The sequence below is a fragment of the Apostichopus japonicus genome, chromosome 1, assembly GCF_037975245.1.
Source record: "Apostichopus japonicus isolate 1M-3 chromosome 1, ASM3797524v1, whole genome shotgun sequence".
Lineage (NCBI taxonomy): Eukaryota > Metazoa > Echinodermata > Holothuroidea > Aspidochirotida > Stichopodidae > Apostichopus > Apostichopus japonicus.
The window spans coordinates 7,182,311-7,207,025 of record NC_092561.1 but is presented as its reverse complement, the minus strand read 5'-3'; the positions used below and the strand labels follow the sequence as shown (position 1 = coordinate 7,207,025).

At 38.6% G+C, this 24,715-nt stretch overlaps 1 protein-coding gene and 1 long non-coding RNA gene across 11 annotated transcripts in view; one reads left to right on the top strand and one right to left on the bottom strand.

Annotated features, from left to right (window-relative positions):
* Positions 1-23,347, top strand: part of LOC139965640 (uncharacterized) — a 77,466-nt gene extending 54,119 nt beyond the window's left edge. The window contains exons 9-10 of one of the 9 annotated variants that reach the window (XR_011792369.1): positions 224-1,925; positions 2,514-2,654. Coding sequence is in view for 8 of the 9 variants with exons in the window: in XM_071968272.1 (XP_071824373.1) it covers positions 19,565-19,920 (356 nt within the window). In the remaining variant the exon portion in view is untranslated. Of the gene's footprint in view, positions 1-223; positions 1,926-2,513; positions 5,182-8,142; positions 8,491-8,704; positions 9,035-9,250; positions 12,052-15,921; positions 16,200-16,973; positions 17,438-19,564; positions 20,358-22,794 lie in introns of those variants that run through there. The other 8 variants (XM_071968390.1, XM_071968371.1, XM_071968441.1 and 5 more) reach the window with 8 other exon arrangements.
* On the bottom strand, positions 518-22,927 carry LOC139965823 (uncharacterized). 2 transcript variants are annotated; one of them, XR_011792390.1, is made up of 3 exons: positions 22,790-22,921; positions 805-879; positions 518-580 (listed from the first exon to the last, which is right to left on the bottom strand). It is a non-coding gene; the product is annotated as an uncharacterized lncRNA (long non-coding RNA). The 2 variants fall into 2 exon arrangements; XR_011792391.1 differs by lacking the exons at positions 518-580; positions 805-879 and adding an exon at positions 20,495-22,278 and having other exon boundaries at positions 22,790-22,927.
* Positions 23,348-24,715: the final 1,368 nt, after the last annotated feature.

Sequence of the window (24,715 nt, the reverse complement as noted above, 5' to 3'; positions counted from 1 at the left end):
GATAACATTGTGCTCTGTATTTCTGTAACTTAACTCTTCACTCGAAACACTGCAGTCAAACTCTGGCAAACAAACACAGTAATGGCTGACCAATCTATAACTGTGACCCAAGAAAAACCCCATCTTACCTTTGCTATCCACTACCTGTTACATACTTTTTTTGAACTAGGATAGTTTCCAAGATATTTAGCTCCCTCTTTCTCTCATTTTATTTCTCCTCCAGAACAAACATCACCTGCTAAGCGGCAATTACTTTTTGATGAATGGTCCTCTCCAAGAAAAGCAGCGCCGACTAATTGTAAATTCTGTCACAGAGAATTCAAGTCGTCGTGGCATCGGGACCGCCACGAACGCATTCACACCGGTCAAAAACCGTTCACCTGCATGTTCTGTCAAAAATCCTTCAACCAACGGAACACATTAAAGCATCACGAGCGACTCCACACGGGAGATAAACCATACCCCTGCAGGTTCTGTAACGTTCGATTCGTGCGAACTTCCTCGAAAGATGCTCACGAGAGTAAATGCCAATTCAAGCGTTCTTAATACTGCAACGAATCCAACTCGAAAGCATTGCGGCCTGTAGAATAGAAAGACTGTAAAATCAGTGGCAAATACTTTCACCGATAAAAAAGCTTAATTATATGTAAAGTAAAGACAATGATCATTGAAGAGGAATTGTACATTGTGTTTTCCTTGACTCGAATAATAAGTTTCTCTTTGACGCTCAAGATATTCCAATAGAACATCAATCTTTAAATAGCCATGTATAATTTAGTGGTACCCTTTGTTGGTCATACTCACATTAATAACGCAAAGTGTGAAAGATACCGTCCAATGTTCCGGTCAACAGGATAGTGGCTTGAGTGATTAGTGATGCTTTGAAGATAAATGAAAAGAATGTGAGACAGTGGTTTCATGCAAATGGACATTTGACTAAAAATTTACTGGATAGAACATGCCGTGGTATTATTTCAATTCGGTGAATAAAAGTCATCTAGTCGGTAAATATACGATACCTTTATCTTTGACTATCGATCATTAAAGATCATCAATATATTGGCCCGATCTTTGGGCATGCTTAACTTTGCAAGAAGTTTTCAAAGTGCTTTCCAGTTGGTTCTGCATCTCCAAGTAACTTGAAGCAGACATTGAGGAGTATTAACCTGAGACAATTGTGTGCTTCAGTGAGGATTTGATGATTTGAGGATGAAGGATGGTAGTACATTGCCTCTTGAAGTTGGAACATATATTTGAGGAGCATTTATAGTTGATGACTTTCTAGCATATTCGGGGCCAATTATGATGGCCTTTAAAGAGTTTATAAGCTCTTTAACATTTGGGAACCATAGCTATATCTTAAAGGCATTGAAGACTCGCCCCAAACCGCGTGCCGCACTCTAAAAGGGAACTTTCCGTTGCTTGCAAGTGAAGTTTTCTGTTTGTCGCTACAAAATGCAGACAGTAATGAAACGTGATACCTTGTTATCTTTTATCTAGACCTGAGATGTCCATTGCTGCTATGTACACTGTGTTGTGGGTATTGATTGTAGCTGTATGTATTGACTGTACAGTACACTAGTGTCTAATTACTGACGGTAGCAAGCTGTGTGTGTATTTTCTGGGATCGATGGTGGTGTTTAACAATTCTGTTACACCTCATTCGAAACTAGGTCAGATTACCGGCATGAGACGTTTCTTTGTGCGCGAGTCTTCACACCCTTTGTTTGAGCCCAGTCACATACTTGCAGAAACTGAAGTTGGTCTTCGGTGGGGTAGTTCCTCAACTGTTGTGATGTGAAAGGTTGTTTTCTGAATGAATGTCCTCAGAGCCAGCTATTAAACTTGGAGCGTAAATGAAACAATGTTGGATTTTCATCAAAACTTTGTCCTCTGACTTTATGCTACTCGGTCAAACAGTAAATGTAAGTTTTAGGTTGTTTGTACAGTAAAATTCATTTCAGTATATAATTAAGGGCGATTGTCCTCAAATTGTCTACTTATGAGACTTTGAAAAAGACTCTGATGGTTTAACGCTTATAGATGTGGAACACATGTATTGTTTACAAATTCCTGACCTACATATGGCGACACACCTCCCCACCCTTTTCCCCACCCTTTTCCCCCTTGTACAACTAGGGACCCTCTCCTGGAAAAGTGGTCCAACCGCCCAAACTACAATGTTCAAACATCAAAGATGTCAAGGGTTAAAAGTTGGCTGTAGTCATAGGTCCTGCATATTCAATGATACTGTGGTTTTTTTAAATCATAAACTAAGTATATTGCACAGGCTTTTCTAACTTATCTTTGCCAACATCAATTCATTCTGGATGCACAATAGCCCCGGCAAATTGAACAAGAACACAACGAACAGTTCTTTTGACAATTGGCGGAAAATGGTCATTTTATTCTTTCTTGAAAATTTAATTTTTTTTAGAGACTGGTGTCATGCAGTAGTGCCTATATGACATATAAACTCCTATACAGCTCCTTGTTCTCTGTTTCTCCCGTAGGGTCTGGATCAGGTGGTCATAGTAGAACGGTGCTGGACAGCCCATCCTCTGTCCGGTCCGAAGGCAATCGGTGCAAATTTTGTCAGAAATATTACAGTTCGTCGTGGCATCGCAAGCGCCACGAGCTCATACACACCGGCCAAAAACCGTTTGTCTGCAAATTTTGCCACAGTGCCTTCAATCAGAGAAACCATCTGAGCATTCACGAGAGGAAACACACCGGTTACAAACCCTACGCGTGTCAATTTTGTAACGTCCATTTCGCGAGACAACCGTCGAGAAAAGCACACGAAAATAAATGCCCTTTTCGAAATCAGATTCCAGAAGACCTCACCGCTTAAAAAAAAAAAAAAAGTTTTGACAGTTAGTGAGCTAGATTTCAACAGTTAGTGAGTAAGAAACAGTAAGAGTGGCAAAGTATGGACATGTCAATTTTTTTGCTTTTTAAAAGCGGACCATCTGCGAATGTTTTGCAGTTTTGTAAAGCGAACCATTGATCCAGTAGCTTCATACCATGACAGTTCCTGTGCCTATCTCACCCCATCACAACAAAGAATTTGTCGACTATAAGATCCCTCAACCGCATTGATCATTCTCTCTCTTGGAGCATATGCAACGAAGTAGCTCTAGAAATGTTTAAAGATCTGCTTTATTGGCTCCGATTATAGCACGCTATAGCTAGGATAAGTTTTGTGATTACGTAATTGACCTGCCACGGTCGTAACTCGACCGCAGGCTTTTTAATTAGCCTGCATAGCTTCTTAACACCATTAGGCTCTTTGTGTGAACACTGTGTGGAAATATGTTCATGAATGTCTACAGTGTAGTTAATCATACAGCGTTCACACAAAGACCCTCATACAAGGCGTTGCAGACTAGTTGGTAAAAAGAGGTCATTTCATGACCAAGGCAGTTCGATTACATAATCTCAAGAAACTTTTCCCTGATAGCGTGCTATTTTTGGGGTTCATACAGCAGACCTTTAAAGCTACTTGCTCGGGACAACTTTGAACTGTCATGGTAAAAAAAAAAGTTGTATTTTATCCATTTTAATTGAGTTTGGACAATATTGTGCCAGTGACAATTTTTCAGGAAAACATTTTGAGTCCAGATTTTTGCTCCTAAAATTGTGAATTTTGTGTGTAAAAGTTGTATTAATTGAAGACAAAACTCAAATGTTGATTTTGTGAATTGTTCAGAAATTTATGTCAGGAATAAGTTAATTGCAGTGACTATTTCTAGCATCAGGCGCGTAGCCAAAGGGGAGGGGGCGAAGGGGGCGACCGCCCCCTTCTTGAGCATATTTTTACTATATTTTTTATAATATCGCTAGTAATTTCAAAATAGGAAATGCTTAGATGCAACTTACAAGGCCTGGGAAGGGCCATTTCCAGCCATATGGGAGGCATTTTCGGCCAAAATTTTCTTGTACCTTCCGCGCCAACTCATGGTGGCGCTACGCTTAGATAATTTGCCTCGAGCTTCGCCCCTCCCAATTCCTCGCTACGCGCCTGTCTAGCATTCATGCTTTCATTGTGACAGAAAATTGGAGAGATTGAGAGATGTTTTCAGAGGAATGTGGAGGACAGTGGCATGTTTTCAAAATGAAAGATCTGGTTGGGTTGTTTCTCACAGATAGTGGTCAATTTGTGGAAGCGAACTTAAAACTCAAATTTTGAATTCTGAATTGTTTGAGGCTTTCTTATTTTTATATATATATATATATATATATATTTATATATATATAAATAGGTTTGCTCATACACTATATTGAAGACTTCATTAGACTTAAAACTTGACAACATTAGGACACAGGTGCATGAACATTTACTGTATTTGTTTTTCTTTATTCAGTTATACTTATTTTCTTTCGTAGTGATGGTAATTTGCAAATCTTTTTTTTTCTAACATATGGACATATAACATTTTAGCTTTTTGATGGCTCAATAAACTTGAGTTCTTTGAAGAAGCTTGTGTTATTACATATATATATATAGCCCTTCATCAAAGAAGATTTTGTGTTTGGTTCCCAATAGGCAGGCCATGTGCAAGATTTGTTGCATCAATGATTTCAGGCTACCCTGCATAGAAAAATTAGTCACTCTATCTTGTACATATCGTGTATTGCCTCAGTTCCTAAAGTACTGGCCCTTACCTGGACATTGCTCAATTTTGGTTAATGGTGGTGGGATTCTTCCTCTGGCCCTTTGCTCCAACCGATGTTTCTCTACGGACCATGTAGGAGTTTTTAATTCAGAAACCCTGGTCTAGACCAAATGATTATATTACAAAGATGACCCATCTTTAAAGGTCATTGGTATGTTGCCCATAAAGTTTAGCATTCTGTTCATGTTCTCCAAAGTACTTTCCAAGCTGATCCTTCTACAGTAATCCTAGACACAGCGGCCGGATCATTGAGTCATTTTAAGTGTCTTGATTAATGAGGCCAAGTGCTTTGAGGTTGGCAGTAAAATTACTTGTTGAAAAATCAGCATCTTATGTCTTTTTTTCTTTCTTTCTTTTTGTAAATGTTTTTATCAATTTTTTCTTTCATCATCATCTGTCAATGCACTTATGATTAATGTTATTTTCTTTGTAAAATATAATATACATGTATCTGTGAGAGAATGGAACAATTAAACATGGTCAAAGTTCACAGTTCATCACTATTAAAACACTTCATGTTGTCTATTTGTAGTTTGTTGTATGAAGCAGGAACACTTTAGTAGAAATACTGACAGATGACAAAGTCTTACTCTTAGTTAGAAATTGCTGATGACAAATGATGTGGGAACTAACGTTGAAGAGAAGAACATTCCACGCTCTAAGCCGAAGACTCCATCTCAATATCTTGACCCTAATTCGAGATATCGTCCCGAGATATTGTGACGAATGTGCATATTATTTTGTTTTTCGTAGTGACAGATGTTTATGAAACATCTATATGCCCTTAAAACTGTTCTACATCTTTTAAATTTAGAACAGCAATAAAATATAATTTGTTGTCTTTAACTTAAAAGTAGGAGACTCCCTTAAAGTGTTATTTGTCATAAAAATTCCAGTTGCAAATCAGTGAAACGATTTGGACCGTGATGTATGTAGTTTTTGAACATTCGTCAGTACGCAAAACAGTGGACGATATATTTGATTGAATATACCTATTTTGACAGGCTAAACTTTATACTATTCAAATAAGTTGGATCTTCTCTGTAGGGGGTCAGTGATGTCATGCGGGCAAATGCTCTTCAAAAGCTTTACTTTGGCGTTAAATACTTTCTTGTTGATTTATCCTTGATATATACATTTGGAATGTTTGCACAAAAGCTGTCAAAGTTCTTCGTTCTTAGAATTTCATCAAAATTTATCTTTTCTCTAGACACATTCTTGTCCTCTGTGGATAAATGATTGACAATTTGTGAAGATAAACAAAGACATTTTCTGCTGAAGTGCCCTGATGACACTGTCCTTTCAGCTGTTGACCAATGCATTTTTCAAAATATCACAAAATATGAAAAATTCATATCTTAGAGATACAAAATGCTATGAGGATTTGGTTTTTACCTAAGGGTAGAGATAATTATCAGCCATTTTGCTGTAAGGCAATCAACCTCAGCCACCAACAAAATCGTTTTTTTTTTTTTTTTTTTTTTTGCCACATGAGGACATGAAACTATTGTTATCTAATTCATGTTTTCATGTATTGATAGTTTTGACACCTCCACACAATCCCAGGCCTCGAAATTCAGGATGTTTACTCGCTGAATTCCAGTGGATTTTGACCTTTGCCTGTAGAAAACATTCACTGGTTCATTTCTGGCAGTGCAAATCAATGTTGCTTTTGTTATTAATTCAAGCAAAAATGCAAGTTGGTATTTGTTTTAGCTAGTAGATTTTTAATTCACTGGCGATATTCTTAGCAAGTGACTGAAATTGTAAAATTTGAGGCCTGAATTCCCTATATATTTGGAAGCAAATAGTGTGATGTAACACTGTCTTATATAACACTTGTCAAGCCTTTATAGCAGATAAATATGTACATTAGCATAGCCTATTTTGCACTTAAGATTTTGGTCAACCATAAATGTTATTCATTAGATGGTTAGGCTAGTAATGACCAGATTAGTGTGTGTTTTTGGAGAAGGAAGAAATGTTTCAAGTTTCTTTTGGGGGAAATTACCATAGTAACTCAAGTTTCTTTTGGGGGAAATTACCATAGTAACTGAAGTGAATCCAAATTGGAACATGACTTACAATTTCAGGAGGAGAAGAATCATCTGCCAACTAGTCCACCTCAGTCATGTTTTTAGATAATACACAGTAACCTAGACTGGTAAAGTGCAGTTGCTATCAAGGTCGCATATGCCCATTAAATGCCCCATTGACTTACACACTAAATCACAAGAGTAATGTGGTCTCTAAGTCTAGGTAGAAGTTCTCACTAGGTATATGCTATCCATCACCGGATAGCTGACAAGTTGGCCTTTCATGGCACCATCAATTTTCCGTATCATGACCGTGTAGATTTTTTGCTATCCGAGCCAGAAGTTTTGATCACTTGTAAACAAACCTCATCACTCAGTAGTAAACAGTCTTCGGGTACGCTGCTCCTGGGAGGCCTAAAGGGGTCTTAAATTGCCTAAATTGACCCAATTTTCTCACCACATGTACTTCCATTCATGCTCTTCGACATGCAAGCCACAAAAAAACTAGATCATGATTGATAACAGGTCAAAAAAGATGTTCTCCTGCTGCGGATTGATATACTCTAATAGGAGTATGCCACCTCAAGCCTTCTCTTATTGGTCACACTGTTTTGTTTTCCCGTGCCAGTATTTTTTTGTTTTTTTAATTGGCTGTAGATCATAATGAATTTTGTCCGTTCACCTGACATCCATTTATTTACTTGGGAATCCATCTTCTTCAGGTAAAACTGAATATCAGTCCCCCAAAGTCCAATGTGACAAACTTGAAGAATATCGATAGAATTATGTCTTTGTCATCTAAGTAATTACGAGCCCTTCAAGAATTGCTATAGAAACAGCATTCAGGTATATTCGTGAGGGCGGGTTGGTCCATTGTTCCAAAAGGGTCTACATCTGTTGTCATACAGCCAAAACTTTCCAGCACTGAGGTCAGTCAGTTGCAGCTAGTAGTAGGGGAGAGTTATTACTAGTGATCTGTCAATGTAGTTATGAGCCCTTCAAGAATTGCTATAGAAACAGTATTCAGGTATATTTGTGAGGGCGGGCTGGTCCATTGTTCCGAAAGGGTCCACGTCTGTTGTCACACATACAGTACAGCCAAAATTTTCCAGCACTGAGGTCAGTCAGTTGCAGCTAGTAGGGGAGAGTAATATTACTAGTGATCTGTCACGTTGAAGGCAGTCATGGTCTCAGGAGATGGGATGAAATGCTGTTTATGACCTAAACTGATTGTGTAAATGATAATCAGTGCAACTTTGTTGACCACCTCATTGCTTGCTTGTAATTGACATATATAGATAGCATCACTTAATGTCCCCGCCCCCCCCCCCCTTTGCAAATTGCTCCATGGCCTGCCGCAAAAATATCCAAAAGTACACTTTTTTCCTATGACTGCTGATACATGGTCCCGTTTCTTTGTTTTATAGAATCCTTAACAGAGGCCCTGGATGCAAACCCAGTGGTCCCCAGGAGAAAGATTGGTTCCCCTCAATTGTTTCACTGTCGTATTTGTTTCAAGACGCTCAGCACGGCCAGACAGGCTATGCATCACGAGTTGGTCCACAGCGGCAACCGACCTTTCAAATGTTCGTTCTGCGAGAAAGTGTACGCTAGGGAAGATGGCCGTGTTAGGCACGAACGGACCCACACGGGGGTGAAATTGTACAAGTGCGAGCGGTGCGGGGAGAGCTTTACCTGGTACAACACTCTGCGTCGACACAGAGATAAATGCAAAGTCAAAGTAGTTCTCTGAAGTGGAACGCTCCGCACAGTGGGTAGGTCGTTTGAGATACTCAAAAGAATATTTAAACGACTAAGATTTCCACGGAAGCTTTTCAAATGGAACGTTAACATGCGTAATAGCTCTACATTTGCATTTGAAAATGATTACCGTTTTGTTTGCTTGCGGCCCATCTCATCGACCATTTATTCTACCCTTTGTTCAATATGCGACAGCCATGAATCATTTTGCTGCAATTTTCCTTGTAGGACCGTACGAAGCCCTCAAGAGAGGTCCCAAACCGGGAAGACGCAAGGTCGAGACACCGGAAGACCGCCAGTGCAAGCATTGTGGCAAAATGTACATCACTTCCGCCGTTCGACGGAGGCATGAAATGATACACCTCAACATCAAACCGTTCCATTGCATCTATTGCCCGAAAAAGTTCAATCGAAACGATACCTGTAAGATGCACATCAAATCTCATGAAAAGCCAATGTCCTTTCAATGTCTGAAATGCAAAGGTCTGTTCGTCAACAGCGAACTCTTGAAGGAGCATGTGGCAAACTGTTTACTGCAGTATTAAAGTGCCCGTGAAGGTAAATCTATGTCAAACTTGTTTTTCTCTCAAGGAAAGGTGTTGAACTTTGAACGTTTAAGTCTGACTATTGAATATTCATTAATGGATTTTAACCTTCCCTTAACGGAAGTCGGGATCCTCTGCTACCTCGGAAAAGGTCGCCATCATTGTATCATCTTGCACTCTTAGACACTGTTCCCGAAGCTAACACTCAAATTTGCAATTTTCCTTCTAGGAGACTTTGCCGTTAATATCCGAGAGACTGTCGGCAATCGAGTGAACAGAAGATCGACAGGGGAGAGCGGTAAACACAGGGACTGCAAGACGTGCGGAAAGATGTTCATCAATCCTGCCGTCCGTAGGAGACACGAGAAAATCCACCTGGGTACCAAACCCTTCCAGTGCATTTATTGCTCAAAGAGCTTTGGAAGAAACGACAACTGCAACATGCACATCAAGTCTCACGAAAAGCCAATGTCGTTTCAGTGCCTGAAGTGCAAGGCGTTGTTCGTTAACAGCGATCTGCTAAAGGAACATGTGGCGGTGTGCGTATCAAGGCAGTTTCATCAGACCTAAATCGGTAGGGGATTGTAGACGACGTCCCATTCCTCTCTTGACCATCTTCAGAACTCCTTCGTAATTTGGCTTCTTCAAAGGCAGTTTACGGTTAGAGTATTGCCTTCTCTTAAGGTACCACCAATTATTGCACCATTTTCTTGTGATTGATAGCGGTTGATGCTGTCCTCATTCAACAGCAGTTGCTTGACTTGTCCTCCCTTGGAAGAAGCAGAACTGCACTTTGACGTCTGTACGGAGGACTTGTAAACCATGAAAAGCATGGCGTGCCGGAAAATTGTTGCCATAAATTTAGAGAGAGCAGCGTTTTTAAATTTTTACAACCTGTCAGTAGAGTTTATGTGGAAGTGATTAAAATCATGAAATATTTTAGACATCTTGGTTTGCGTGTCATCAACTTCAGAAGAAGAGAAGAAAATGTTGAGTTTTTTGCAAACAGGGTTTATGGTTTAATGTCCAAAATGCATTCACAGTGATGGACTGTATACATAAAGACACTAAGTCCTATGTGAGTCAAGCCTACCAAAGCATGTTTAAATCGTTTCCACATTGGTGGTTTCATCCATTTCCAAACTTTCAAGTGGAATGTAACTTACAAGATGTAGTCATTACACAACGAGTCATAGAAACTTATAGTAGAAAGCTTTGAACGTTTTTTGACTAATTTTATTCAACATCAGTAATTTTATTTTATTCTTATGGGATTTTAATAATGACAGAACATCTTAATTTGTGTATGTAATATAACCATGTTGTAAGCTTGAAAGGTTTCCGCCTCTGTAACTAACAAGGTATTGCAGAAAATATTGACATAAATTTTTTAGAAGTGTTTCATGAAACATAACCCTGTGTACAAACTGATAAACATTTCTGAAAGCTAGTTAACATCTGTGTAAGTTGACAGTTCAAAGGAGCAGTAGGGATACCACAGGTAGGGGGGGGGTGGGGGTGGGTAGAGGAAAGGAATGAGGGGATGTTAAAACATTGTTGGTAAATTTGGGATCCTATTCATAAGTCAATCATGCAGTCCTTGAGCTATTGATCTAATACAGTCTGTTGCTCCAGAAAATAGACTTTCTTGGTAATTTATTCCATTAATACAAACAAATATATTTTACTATAATGATAAGTAAAAGGTCATTTGAAATAGTGTGATACAGTTGAAACAGTCAAGAACTGTAATATCCACAATTGTTAAAATCGTTAGAGGTGCCTTAGCTTGAGATCACCTTTGACACAAGTAAAGGAACGTTTCAAAAGTGAATGGGTTTGGACATTCATCATAGCCATTCCCTCGTGACAAATCTTTTAGCTACAATAAACACACTGAATCTTATTGGAAGTTATCGTTAAACTGACCTGCCATGTGACTGCAAGTTTACTCAAGTAGTAAAAGGTATACTGTATTGGCCCCAAATATGCTAGATATTCAAATATGGTCACCTTTGGTCAATATTCGTAAACTGTTTTTATTAAAACCTTCCAGGAAATTTTCCTCACTGGGACATTCAGTCATCTTGTGTGTTCCTTAAACATGTCTGAGAACAATTTGGAGAGTAAAGACCTCAAGGAAAGTACTTTTTGAAATCTAGCAAGTATAAATAGCATGCTTTAATTTAGGGCCTATAATGACTACCTTTAAACTGTCTTACACAAACTGATTCAATTTTATGAATAAAAGTACTCATCAACTTTACTCAATTTATGCAGAACTGAATTTCTGTATTATCTATCACCTAGGATTTTCTTCTCTAATATAGTTTAATATACTTCCTACTTTAGAACAATTTTACTTGGTTATAATTGGATTTTGGTTTGTGGCTTTTATTGATTCCTTGCTGGAGGCAAAAGGAATCTATGCGATGGTGATGGTGTGTGCGTGTGTATGTGTATGTGACACTTGCTTGTAAACACGGTAACTCAAGAAGTTAATAGTGGATTAACTTCATACTTGGTATGTTGATCTGTCTTATTGAGTGCAAGAAGCCTATAGTTTGGTCAAATTCAGTTCAGTTTAGTTCTGTGATGGGGCTCTATAGGGGTTCCATGAAACATACCTGGCATGCAGGTAATCAAATCTGCTTCAGAATTCTCTTGCTGTAAATGTGCACTTAAACCTTCTATATGAGTTTCTCCCTCTGAGTTTCAAGGGGTCAACAAGTTATCTCAAATGGAGCAAACTGGCTCAAGGGGTCTCAAATGGCGGAAAACAGGGCCATTTTCTTAAAAATACTTCACAGTATATAAACAATGTGATGTAACTCTGAACAATTATTTAAAGGGATATGGCTTAAAATTCTTTACTGTAAAATTTTTATGAGTGACTGACATGGTTGATGCCCACAAGGAATTTCTACAAATCTTTTCTGGTTCTCACTAAATTCTTGAGCCAATTTTGAGCAAATTTTATGGCAAGGAATCACAAAGCCAATTGGCTTTCTGGTTTCTCATCATTTACTTTTAGAAAAAGGTTTTACCCTTTGTTCTGTTTAACAAAGTTTTGATATATTTTTCGTTATGTCGAATGAACCCATCATATCACACAATTTAACAAATGCCTAATGAATGAAAGAAAGGAAACTGTATTAAGCAGAAGTCACTATTGATTAGGTGACTTGAATGTCTGCCCTCGTGTTATTCCAAGATACCTTGTGTACATTCAGCTTCTGTACCTTTTGCCTTAGTCCCACTGCTGCCACCATGTTGCTCCTTTGAGCAATCTGATATATCAGTCACAAGAAAAATAGATGCTGTGTGTATGGCTTTATAGTCCCACTGCTTGCGGCATGCCATGTTTAACTATTCTTTAAAATGAGATCTGTAATTTCACCTGCCTAATGTAAGAATGGACTATCAGATGTGTTGCAGTATGTGGTGCAGTGATGTTTAAACACACTGGGGACTTTAGGCTAATCTGGTATATATCATAAAATTACCAAAATATGATGTATATGTGTAGTTATACTCTCAATGTCTGATAATACAAATATCAGGTATATAAAGGTGACAGTCATTGTATGAGGATCACTTTATCCCACTGCTGCTACCATATATAGTATTTACTCTGTTGTTGCTTCAAGTAGATATGTTTGCAGGTAAAATCTTAAAAGCAGTTACTGTACATTTCACTGTATCCCACTGCTGCTACCATATAGTATTTATGCTGTTGTTGCTTCAAGTAGATATGTTTGCAGGTAAAACCTTAGAAGCAGTTACTGTACATTGAACTTTAGCCCACTGCTGCTACCATGTAGTATTTACTCTGATATTGCTTCAAGTAGATATGTTTGCAGGTAAAATCTTAGAAGCAGTTACTGTACACGCATTCCACTTTATCCCTCTGCTGCTGCCATGGCATTAAATATCTTTTTATATGCTACTTTTAGAAGACTGTTATATCTTGCTCTAGTAAAATTTCAGGTACATGGGTGACCGTCTTGACACATAAACAGACTTCTACAGCATCTTGATGATACATGAGGAGGCTCTTTATAGTGACAAGTATGCACAGTGGATGAACAATTCTGTCATTGAAATACATTTGGTATATTTGGATTAGCCAGGGTACAGATGGGTCCAGTCCTACTGTGCTGTGTCTTATATAAATTGCATGTCGCATATTTATTGTAGTGCGCTTGCGCGCAACAATATTGGCATTCATTCCAGCCCTGTTCTATCATCTGCTTGGCTGAATGTTTTCCAATGGAGCTTTGTTTACACTATGAAGGTATTTTCAATTTCACAGGTTCGCTACGCACCAAAATCTGTGGCGGATACCTGTTGACTCTGTGCACGTAAAGAAAAACATATCTCTTTGAGAAACGTACTACTCCAAAACAGAAAGCCTTATTCAACACTATGGTACAACATTCTCATAAACAAGATAGATAACATTTGATCAAATTCAAGGTGACAAGCCTAATCAAAAGAGGCAACTGTTAATCATATTACTCTGCAGCGACTCGGTGTTATTTGGCATGGCATTGTATACTATACAGTGATAGTTAGTTTCCACAGCTAGCTTCGCCGTACGTATTTGGTTGGCCGTGTATGGCGTATATTACGTGTTTTGGATGATGAGAAACCAGGGCCAGGAAATCGACCAAGGAATTTTTAATAGACCAGAGAGTGTAACATTTGTGCAATGATATATACTAGACTAACACTGTATTCGTTAGATTAATCGTGCAGTAGGCCTTCGATGTAAACCGCCTTATGTTCGTAAAACTTTGCTAACTACTGTAGGCGAGGATGCAGTAATGTTAATATGTTGTTCAATTTGACCAATCGGTGTCCATGATTCTGGGTATTCTCTGTCACGTCCGAAACATGCGTGATTCGTGTCGACAACCATTAATGAGCTTGGTTGTCCTGTAAATCTGCTATTGTTTTAGTCATGATTTCTTCATTTATATTGCAGGCGTGATGCTAGCTAGTGTACTGTTTATAAACATAACACATTTATAGCCTAGCTTTGGTCTACGTTAAAGGACCAAACATCGAACTGGCTTATTCGTGACCCAAATAACTTTGAAAGGATTGCAATAACAAAGACCCCTCCATTAAATATCAACAACTAACTAACTTTTACCTTCACATCGCACTACAATGACGTATTTGTATGCAAATACAGTTGTTCTAGTAATATTGTGAATATTTCATTAAGCTCAAATCTGCCAGTAACTTAGGCATCACAATTATTGAAAATAGTTCACCAGATCAGTTGTATGCTAACTGATGATGGGAATGTCTCTGGTTTATTCAAGGACCTTCTCTGATTTGTTTAAGGACCTAAATTTCACAGAACATTTTGTAACACAGTTAAGATTTTTTCTGACTTTTATCAAAATGTATTTTTTACCCTTTTTATTTCTCATTTTGGGTAAAGTGAATGTAACCATATATATATAATTGTTGAAGGAATTGACTCTTCCATTTCATGTCTGTTTGAGGTAGTGAGGATATTAACAAGATTATAGACTTCTGGACATTTTTAATTTCAAGTTTGCAGATCTGAAAGACGCATTCTTTATATATTTTGTAAAAGTTGTAATTTAAGTTATATTAAATTTTCGTGCATTCAAACAGCTCTCATGACTTTACTAATTTTTTTCATTGCTGACAACAAAAGTGTCTGCAGTGTCTCATGAAATACTGTCATCTAAAATGTGGCAATTAAGGATTTTTCAGACAATTTTGGTTTCGTTACGGCCCGATAATAAACATGTATAGTAGATAGAGTGGGGTCTCTATACAGAGAAAAGGCCGGCTTCTTTTGAATTCAATGAAACTACTACAAATTAAGATAAAGTTTAGAGAATATGTTTAAAGTTTGCCAACTATGGTTTGCTGTTGTTCAGGCTTTACTTGTCTGTGCCATGCTTTGGAAGCATTTTGTACTACCCCCTCCCCCCCCCCCAGCCCTACCCTCCTCCGATAACACCATGATCTCTCTCACTTTTGGTACAATTAGTCTTAACAATTGGCCATTGTTGAGGAACTCAATTGACGTTGAAATAAACATTTACTTGTACATGCTTTGAAATAATGATTTAAATTGTTGATTTATATAGATATGCAAGCCCTCACTAAGTTGCTGAATATCAACCTTTGATTTACTATTGTCATTTGCTGTAGCTGCGCTAGTCAATGGGATTGTATTAAAGTTTTAACAATGGTTTGTTGTTGTTCAGGAATGACTAATTGATCCCAAGCAGCTTGCACTTTTCCTCACCCCCTCCCCTTCACCCCCTTAACATATGGTGTTATTGTAGTTGTGGTCTTATATATGTTCCCTCTACTACAAATAAAGGAGCATTGCTGATGTTCTTACACTTCTGTTGTATTTCCTGTTTACAGTATTCTCTATAAGAATGCAAGTTCTTCCTTTATGTATTGTTCAATGAACAGCTTGGACCTTGATACAGGCGAAAGAGTCTCTGATAAAATTGTCAGTGTTGTCAGCACGATAATCGTACGAAAATCATTGATGTGGAAGTTATTTGGGGTCGTCGTTCTTGCCCCCCCCCCCCCTCTACTCCCCTTCTACAGTATCTGGGGCGCTGATGAATCAAATTGATTTTAAAGAAACGAAACACCAAACAACAGTTGGCTAGTTCCTTTCGTTGCATTTACTATCCGCTTTTGAAACAATGACATCACAAATGCCCTCCATGTCTGCTCATTTGGTCAATTTGTAGAACCACTTTGGAGCCTATCCCTAATCACTTTTATCTCTTGTGGTTGTTTCGTTTTATCATCTCATATTTATTTACCAAACCGATCGCAGTCTCCACCGTTTTATGACGTCATCTCTTCTTTTCCCGTCAGGGGCCTTCCAGATGACGGGAAAAGCTTCTCAATCTGTCGAAGATAAAACCAGAACCGAATGCAATTTTTGCAACCGTAAATTCAGCGTACCGGCTGCCCGTAAGAGGCACGAGCTCATACATCTTGGGATTCGGTCTTACCAGTGTCGATACTGTACTAAGAGTTTTTACCGCTCGGATCATCTCAAACTCCACGAGAAGACCCATTTCCCGCGCCCATGGAAGTCCCATATTTACACGGAAGACCAAACGCCTCTCTCTTAGCGATTTGTTAATTAGCAGTTCAGCATTTTTCGGCATTAGCATTTCAGCACTTTCAATGCAAAAGTTTGATGCAAACTTGAAACGTTGAGGACGAAGGAATTTTTGTTTTAGTGTTTTAGTTTGTATATCAGTAAGTGCAGCGATTCACAAACTTTTAGGCTCATGGCGAAGGAACTTCGACGTCGAGTTATTGTACAATATTGTTTTTAACCTGGAAGCTGCTACTTGGACCACGTAGCAGCTCCATTGTTAAGTGTAAGGAATATTTGTTTGTGCGAATGGCAAGGGAAGTAAAACCATTGTTTCAGATAAATGGATTGTGATACTGTCTTTGATATTCACACATTTTTGCCCCTTCTCAATCAGTCTGCTCTGAAAATGCGCGTTTTACTGAGATCCTTCACGTGACACGTACCAAACACGAATGATACGATCGATGACCGCAGTTTTACTTCGGTAAAGACCATGTCGAATGATACGATGACCGCAGTTTTACTTCGGTAAAGACCATGTCGAATGATACGATGACCGCAGTTTTACTTCGGTAAAGACCATGTCGAATGATACGATGACCGCAGTTTTACTTCGGTAAAGACCATGTCGAATGATACGATGACCGCAGTTTTACTTCGGTAAAGACCATGACGTCATGATTTTCTTGTCTTGCTCATGGTTCTCTTATAAAGTGAGTGCGTTAAATAGTAACCTGTTTTGGAACGCCATTCTGTTTATTTGCATACACATAAGACAAAGATAGTGACCGCCTCACACCTCTCTTTTCTCAATCAGGGCTAGATCGAGCTACCTCACGATTCCGGGAGAGAGACTTTACAGGAGGACCGGACGACGACCGTAAGAGGTGTCGGTTCTGTGATAAGACATATAAGCTCGCAGGTGATCGGAAGCGACACGAACGGGTTCATTCGGGGATCACCCCTTTCCATTGTAAAGGTTGCTCCAGGAAATTTTACCGATCGGACCATCTCAAAGCTCACGAAAAGACACACCTTCGCAGAAATCGCCCGATCACCTGTGTGTATTGCCACATGTCGTTCGAGGCTTTGGACTTTCTTCTGCACCATTTAGAACAAGTACATGGTGAAAAGAGATGAGACGTATTTCAACATATGAATATTCATAGCTTCCGATCTAAGGCGAATATGTTCTGAAGAAAACATGAAAGAGAACATATTACCTTGTTGTTTTGCTCCTTTCAGAGTGGCCCTCAATAATTTTCACAGCAATGATTTTTCGCGAGGTATAGCTCCAAAGGTGGCAGTTTCAATACCATTTTTCTGACTCCTGCCTCTCCCCGTCCTCCCACATCTCAAACCTGTGTCGGGTTCATTGATAGTTGATCCCAATTTTCTTTGATGTTAAAATGTGGCTCTCAACTTTCTCCAGGCCATTTTCCAATGTAGAATTAATACTGACTGCATGCATCTATACACCTTTCGAACTGACATAAATTCGCTGGTGTAGAGAATCTTTTCAATGAAGTGCCAAGTGAATTTCAATTTCATGGCCGGATCCAGGAATTAAAAAAGTTTAGGGTCCGCCATACTTAAAATTGCATAATGCATTCAAATGGAAAATTCTTATTGTAGTTGGCTGGTAATGCTTATTACCACCTGAATCACTGTACATGTGGCTGGAGTGAGTTAAGTATTGATTGCTTACTTTCTGTTACTACAGTGCAAGTTTCAACATGTAAATTATATAGGCCAGGGTTGCCAGTGTGGCCTTTTAAACACTAAATATGACAAATTTGGTGATTTTCAAATTTCGTTGGCCGACTCAAGATATATCTAGGCGCAAGCGTCGGTAAAAACATTGGATTTTTTTTACCTTATTTCACTCCTTATGCAGGGTCTATTTTCATATAATAACAGCAAATTGTTTTGTTTGTTTTTCGCCAAATTTGGCCGGTTGCGTCACAAAAAAACTGGCAACCCTGATATAGACAATGATAGCTGTGTCTTCTGTGAGAATGGTTTAAGCATACTGTATTGGACATAAGGTTTGTTTCTTTTCAAAACTTTTCAACTCCTTTTGTAACGTTGTATTAGCTCTATGAGCGATGTTTACATCGTACACTCATCTAACTGCTTTAATGAGGATTTGTTATGTAATACTGGACTTGTAAGCTGTAGCTTTGGGAGCCACATCGGGAACTTGATACCATTGTGTTAGCTGTGGCTTTGGGAGCCACATCGAGAACCTAGGACCATTGTGTAATAGCTTTGGCTTTGGAAGCCACATTGGGAACCGGGGACCATTGTGTGAGCTGTAGCTTTGGGAGCCATATCGGGAACCCGGAACCCGTATGTCATCGCTAGTCATAAATTAACTTTTTATTACTTTATATTATTGAAATTATTTCTCTTTTTACAGTTATGTACAGAGGTCAAATGTTTCACCGTGGAAAATGATATTTATTTCAATAAAACTTGAAGCAATATAAAATCGATCTTTTTTCCATCTTTCTCATATTCTCCCGAAGATTTTGTATCTTAATTTGCATTGTTTTTGTACACATATGCATTGGAATTGACGGGGCAAGTTCTTCCAGACATACTTGTATTTATAGTGTGAAGCCCATAGGACGAATTTGGGTCTAGATAGCCTATCAATTGTTTGTTTTTTGCAGTTAACTCAAACAATTCTCCTCTGACATCTTCCTAATTAAACTTAACAAATAATATTGACAGTGCCCCACAGTTCACCATACTCACACAGTATATGACACTTTAACTTAAGCGTAACAGGGTAGCAAAAATGGCGGCTGCATGGTCTGTAAAATCCATATTCCTTGTGTTTTAAGTTCAACTTGACCAATTCTCTTCATGAATTGAATCATACCTTTGACAGGTAATGTGCCTATGTCGTTGACATTTCCAAATGATTAAGGGCCAAGTATGAAAACGTGTACCTCCACATCCCCTCCTCCCTCAACCCAAACTACATTCTCATTGGCCGGTTTCAATGTAGCTTCGTTTATTAATTCGAAACTCTATGCTTGCCAATCAAAACTATTTCAAACTTTTTTCAACTATCAAATTTATAACTTACAAGTGAATTGTTGATTTGGTATCGCGAGTGACTGAAAGGCTGTATTTCCTACGGAAGGTCATTCAATCTTCTGAAAACTTTTAAAACGTTTTTTTTTAAACGTTAATACAATTAATGTAACTGAATTCATCAGCCAGGACTAGGTGATGATCATGCAACGTTGACTGCTCTAATAACGTACTCGCTGTTTAATTTCTATATGTTCCGTTCCGTGAGACTTACAACAACAAAAAACTACTCTCAGTGAACTTTATATTTGATTCCCTTAAATTACACACTCGTTTTTGTTTTTTTGTCTTTTTGTTTAGATGAGGGTGGCATACTCCGCAGATGCTTACAGCAACGACCTATTCAAAAGACCTCTTCTACTCGGGGCGGGACAAACAAACGAACATGCAAGTTCTGCAACAAAGTATTTAGCCAGTCTGGAGTATGTAAGAGACACGAACGAATCCACATTGGGATCAAACAGTACAAGTGCTTTATGTGCTCTAAACGGTTCACCCGTGCCGATCATTGCCGAATGCATGAAAGGACCCATAACTCCAGACCTGACCAAGATGTCTTAGCTGAATGCTCATTTTGTGACGCCTGCTTCACAAACCCAGCAACACTTGCGTTACATCTTCAAAATTCACATTCTGCCGTAGTCGAAGAAACGTGACGACGGTGTGGATGATGTAGGTCTTGACGTTGTTCTTCCTCTGTAACTGATGAAAATCTCATTGACAACCACTCTATGAGCCGAACTGTACAGGGCATTTGTGACAAAATGTGCCAGTAATTAATCATGATTGGGAGACAACGACACAGGTTTGAGATTTGGCGGTGCCTGTTGTCGGACGACCAATGTCCAAATGGCCTTGAATTTGCAGTCGCCCGTGACAGCACCACGCAAGCATGAAAACATCGCTGTGCAAAATTATTGCGGCATAGCCATCGTCAATCTCCTCCCCTACATCGAATACTCCGAGAAAAACTGCCAGTTACTCTACTCGATACAATCATCATCCACCACCGTCATGATGTATTAACCACTTTAGAGATATTCTCGTTGATTTACAAGTGATATTATCCACTCTTTAACAAGAGAACATGGACGAATCCTTGTGATTTACAATTCTACGTCCCTTGGTGCTCGTCAAGGCAACTGCCTGTTAAAATAAAATGATTATGGGCATTCTTCAAGTACCTTACATGATGACACAAAAGCTGATTTTGTTGTGAATATCCATGAAAACGCTGTTCTTCTGTTGTATTTTCTTTTTTGTTTCGGTTGACATAAGGATTGTGAAACTATGGCAAAGAAGCTTGACATTTTATTTTAAGTGTGAAACAAAGCTGGCTTGCTTGTCTCAGGAATGTCTTGCAACTACTTGCAAAATAAACCCACCAACTATTCCTATATGACCATATGACGGACCTCCCTAGTATCCCGTAAATTTTCCAAGCGATACATTTCCGTTGTTAATGATTACCGATAGGGTACTCATAGGCTGCAACAGCCAACTGATTACAATATCTCATCACACAGCAACATACATATATATATATTAAAGCAATAACAGGGTTCTAGATCTAGTCTTTATAATGAAGTAGTTACTGATTCTTTTCAGGCGTCCTGAATAAAAGGCATGTATGGAAATTGTGATGCCCTATTCTTTAAAAGAATGAGCTTTATCCTACATGCATCAGGTTGAACATTGAATACCACTTCCACACGATAGTTTGTAAGAAAAAAACAATAGAATACGAAACTAAAACCTCCCGAGACTAAAATACAATTACAATATAACTTGATTAGCCTCGTTGGTTTTCGGTTTCATCTTCAATAATTATCATAATAATCATAAATCAGTAAAAGTTTAATATGATGACAAATTGATGAATACAAATACGATTTTTTTTTAAGTTTTTAATTTACAAGTAAACTCATTAATAACTGACTCATTGACCTTCCTTTATTGAAAAACTGTTTGAGATTGTCTAATAGTATGATAAAAATGCTTATTTTTTTTATATTTTCAGTAATACTTGGATGGTTTTGGCAAAGTTGATGGCAAAATGACCATAAGACTGTTGTTGTAAAAGCAGGAATTGTGATGTATTATTGTCATTGCACAAGCTGCATGAATACTTATACTTTGTGAATTGTAATAATGCGAGGATTAAGAAAGAGAGTCGAGTATATATGTTGAGTGTGCTATGAAGAGAAATAAATATACGATATTAAAATATATATGTTGTAGTGCTGTTTTTCCTTATGTCCGTTACTGATCTAAACGAAATTCGGAGGTGCAACGTGACATCATGGTTTATAAAGTACAACACATCTAAGCAGTCACTCTCTCTCTGATATTTATCCTCTGAGAGACCCTTGAATTTCTTATGTTGTTACAAGGAGAAGCAGGGTTAAACAGAGCAGTCTCAAGCAGGGTCAAACAAAGCAGTCTGAGACGTCTAATGAACTCACCGAATCGGTACACTATCTAAATGATGTGGCGTATTTTCAGATAAACCTATGTGTACTCAGGTTGTACTTGCGTTCATATAACACTTGAACCTTTGTAAATTAAAAAAAAAATCACAGGGATCTGCACATATTAAATGGATATAACAATCAGACAACTTCTAGTTATGAGGCACTTACCTCCATTTTGTAACTTAACATGAATCCTGAATGTGTTTATCTTAGGTAAGTATATACAAATTAATCATCATACATTTCTGTTCTTGTATCTCTTGAACAAAATGTGACACAATAAGGTGGCAGAATCGTTTTGAACCACAGTGTTACACTTATAATTATATTAAAGCTTCAGTTGGTTGTCACCATAAGAACAACGATCTCAACACCACATAACGCTGGCTGACACCGCCTTAGCTGGTTTGTTTACAAGAACTTCCTTGGAGGTTTGTCACTCAAAACTATTTTCAGACATTTCTGGTGTTCTCGTTAATAGAGGATAACGTAAGGGTGACCAACAATGGATTCATGGTTGCTCGGGTTTGGAGGCCTGAGCTGGAAAAAAATGATTGTGGAACGAGTAGAAACATAACTCACCAAAACCGGTGCGTAAGAAAATGTAAAAATTATACGAGAAGCTTGGAACTGCTTTTGGCTATGTCCTGTTTATTTGCCAATGTTGATTCCACACCCCACCCCACTCCCCACCTCACAAAAGGGGGTCGAATGTAGGGCCTATGCCCCTCTCTGCTTTCTCCCCTTATGACGGTAAAATTGTTTGTAAAGATTAAATAGTTAGGTCAGTGGAACTAATGACCTACAGTACCCTCACATTTTCGGCTCAGCGGATCAAGATTACCCCAGCAATCATCTCTTCATGTAGTCCATTTGTTTTAATTTAAATTCAGTAATGCCTGTGATATGTACTTAATTAATTTTTATCGGTTTTGACTCAGTCAGTGTTTCATGTTACTTTTCGATGTAGACGCCAACCATCCATTTTGGCAATTCGCAAACACCAAATCTCAACTTTATCTCAACTTTTTTACAATTTTATTATATTTACCACAGATCTTGCAACTTTGCGGGGATATGAGAGACCAGGGAAGTCCACCCTTCAGCAGGACAAAGGACAACGCCATAGCAACTGTACATTTTGCGGTAGGTTCTTCAAGCGGACAGGTGATTTAAAGAGACATGAAAGATCTCACGGTGGCATTAAACCATACCAATGCCAAATATGTCACAAAGGATTCACCAGACAAAACAGTCGTGTTAGACATGAAAATAGACACGGAATCATTACACAAGCATTGAGTATCGCACCAGAATAACCCGGAGGGAGTGTAATGATCAGGTTTTCATTTCTGCTCATGTCCTCCAAAAGATGCATGACACTGGCCACGTTTTCATGCGGAGTTATAGAAACATGGGTTTGGATACATTTGGGAGAGCTCACGGACGTATAAGGACTTTCAAATGCCGTATTTGTTCTAAAGGATTGACAAGACGCTTATGTCGTCTTTGCACAGTATATCAACGAAAATGGAGATGTAATACTATTAAGGAAGATATGAGACACCTTAAGCTCGAGAAGCAAATTCTGCGAGTGAAACAACTTCCAACTCTTGTAACTACGTCATCCCCAAGAGTTAGTCGGAATATATTTTGTGAACTGACCGTTTATGGCGTTTAATACTGTCTTTCCGATATAAACCTTTTCCACAAATATTACACGAATAAGGGGTCTGTGGGGTATGGACTACTTCGTGAGCTTTACGACTAAATTCCCGAATGAAACCACGTCCACAAATTCGACATCGAAAGGGTGTTTCCCCAGTGTGTACGCGTTCATGAATTTCCATGGAATGTCTGGACGCCATTGTCTTGTGGCAGTATCGGCATTGGAACAGATATTGCGGTCCTCTTGCTGTACCTCTGTCAGACCCCTCCGCTCCTGTCGGCCAGTAGAAATGTCTCCTCCTGAGTTGATGACCTGCCAAACAGAGGGAGAGAAAAAAAAATAAGTGCGGACATCAAAATGCATTTACATTTTCTTTGTGGACACCGTCAGAAAATTAAGACACTGAAACAGTCATCATATGACATATACGGTAGAAAATGTCGACATTGAATTGTCGACTTGTAAAGGTACATAATGATATCGACGACGGTCATCTTCATTTCATGAATACAGCCAATACTAAGGGCCAAAAATGAAAACACAGCTCAAGGTAGAAAACGTAGACACGATCAAATTGTTAATTTGTTGGTATTCAGAATTATTGACAACTGCCATGTGATTTTCCTCAAGACGCCAGTTTCTGGGAAAAATAAAGAGTAATAAATAAGGAATTGATGCAGTGGTCCCATCATCACAATTTAGAGTCTGTATTCATGCAAATTTTATTTGTTTCACTTTCTGAGTTTTGCACTGCAGGGAGGGGTGGGGGCGGGGGAGCTAATATGTTATATAATCCATGGCCGAGGTGTCGTTTCCCCCTTTTTAGAAACTATATAGTAAAATGGAGGTTGGTTAGATTTATATTTTGCGACTTGAACAATGTTGAAGAATTTCGACTATTAAATACTATACTCTGTACTCTATACTATACTCTACTATTACATACTATACACTGTACGGCAGTATTTTGTTAGGTTTTATTCTGGCTGCCAGTGGAAGTGGGATCAACTTCTCCTCCCCCCCTTCCCCTCCCCCTTCCCCTGGGCCTCTCCTGATTTATCTGTCGTTTAACATTTTGAGCTGAATAAATTTCGCCAGATATTTTAACGAGTCCGTAGATTGTACAAACTTCAATCAAAATTTGCAAGCCCCGCCCATCAGATCATGTGCCAATCAAATCTTTGTGTGGCTAGCCTGTGTTAGGTCAATTCTCTTGAATAGTATCTTTCTTTCGGTCTTTTTTTCGATGTGGCTTGCGAAATTGTGTCATTTCCTTCCCTTGCAAGGAATACATAGGTGTTTTCAGAC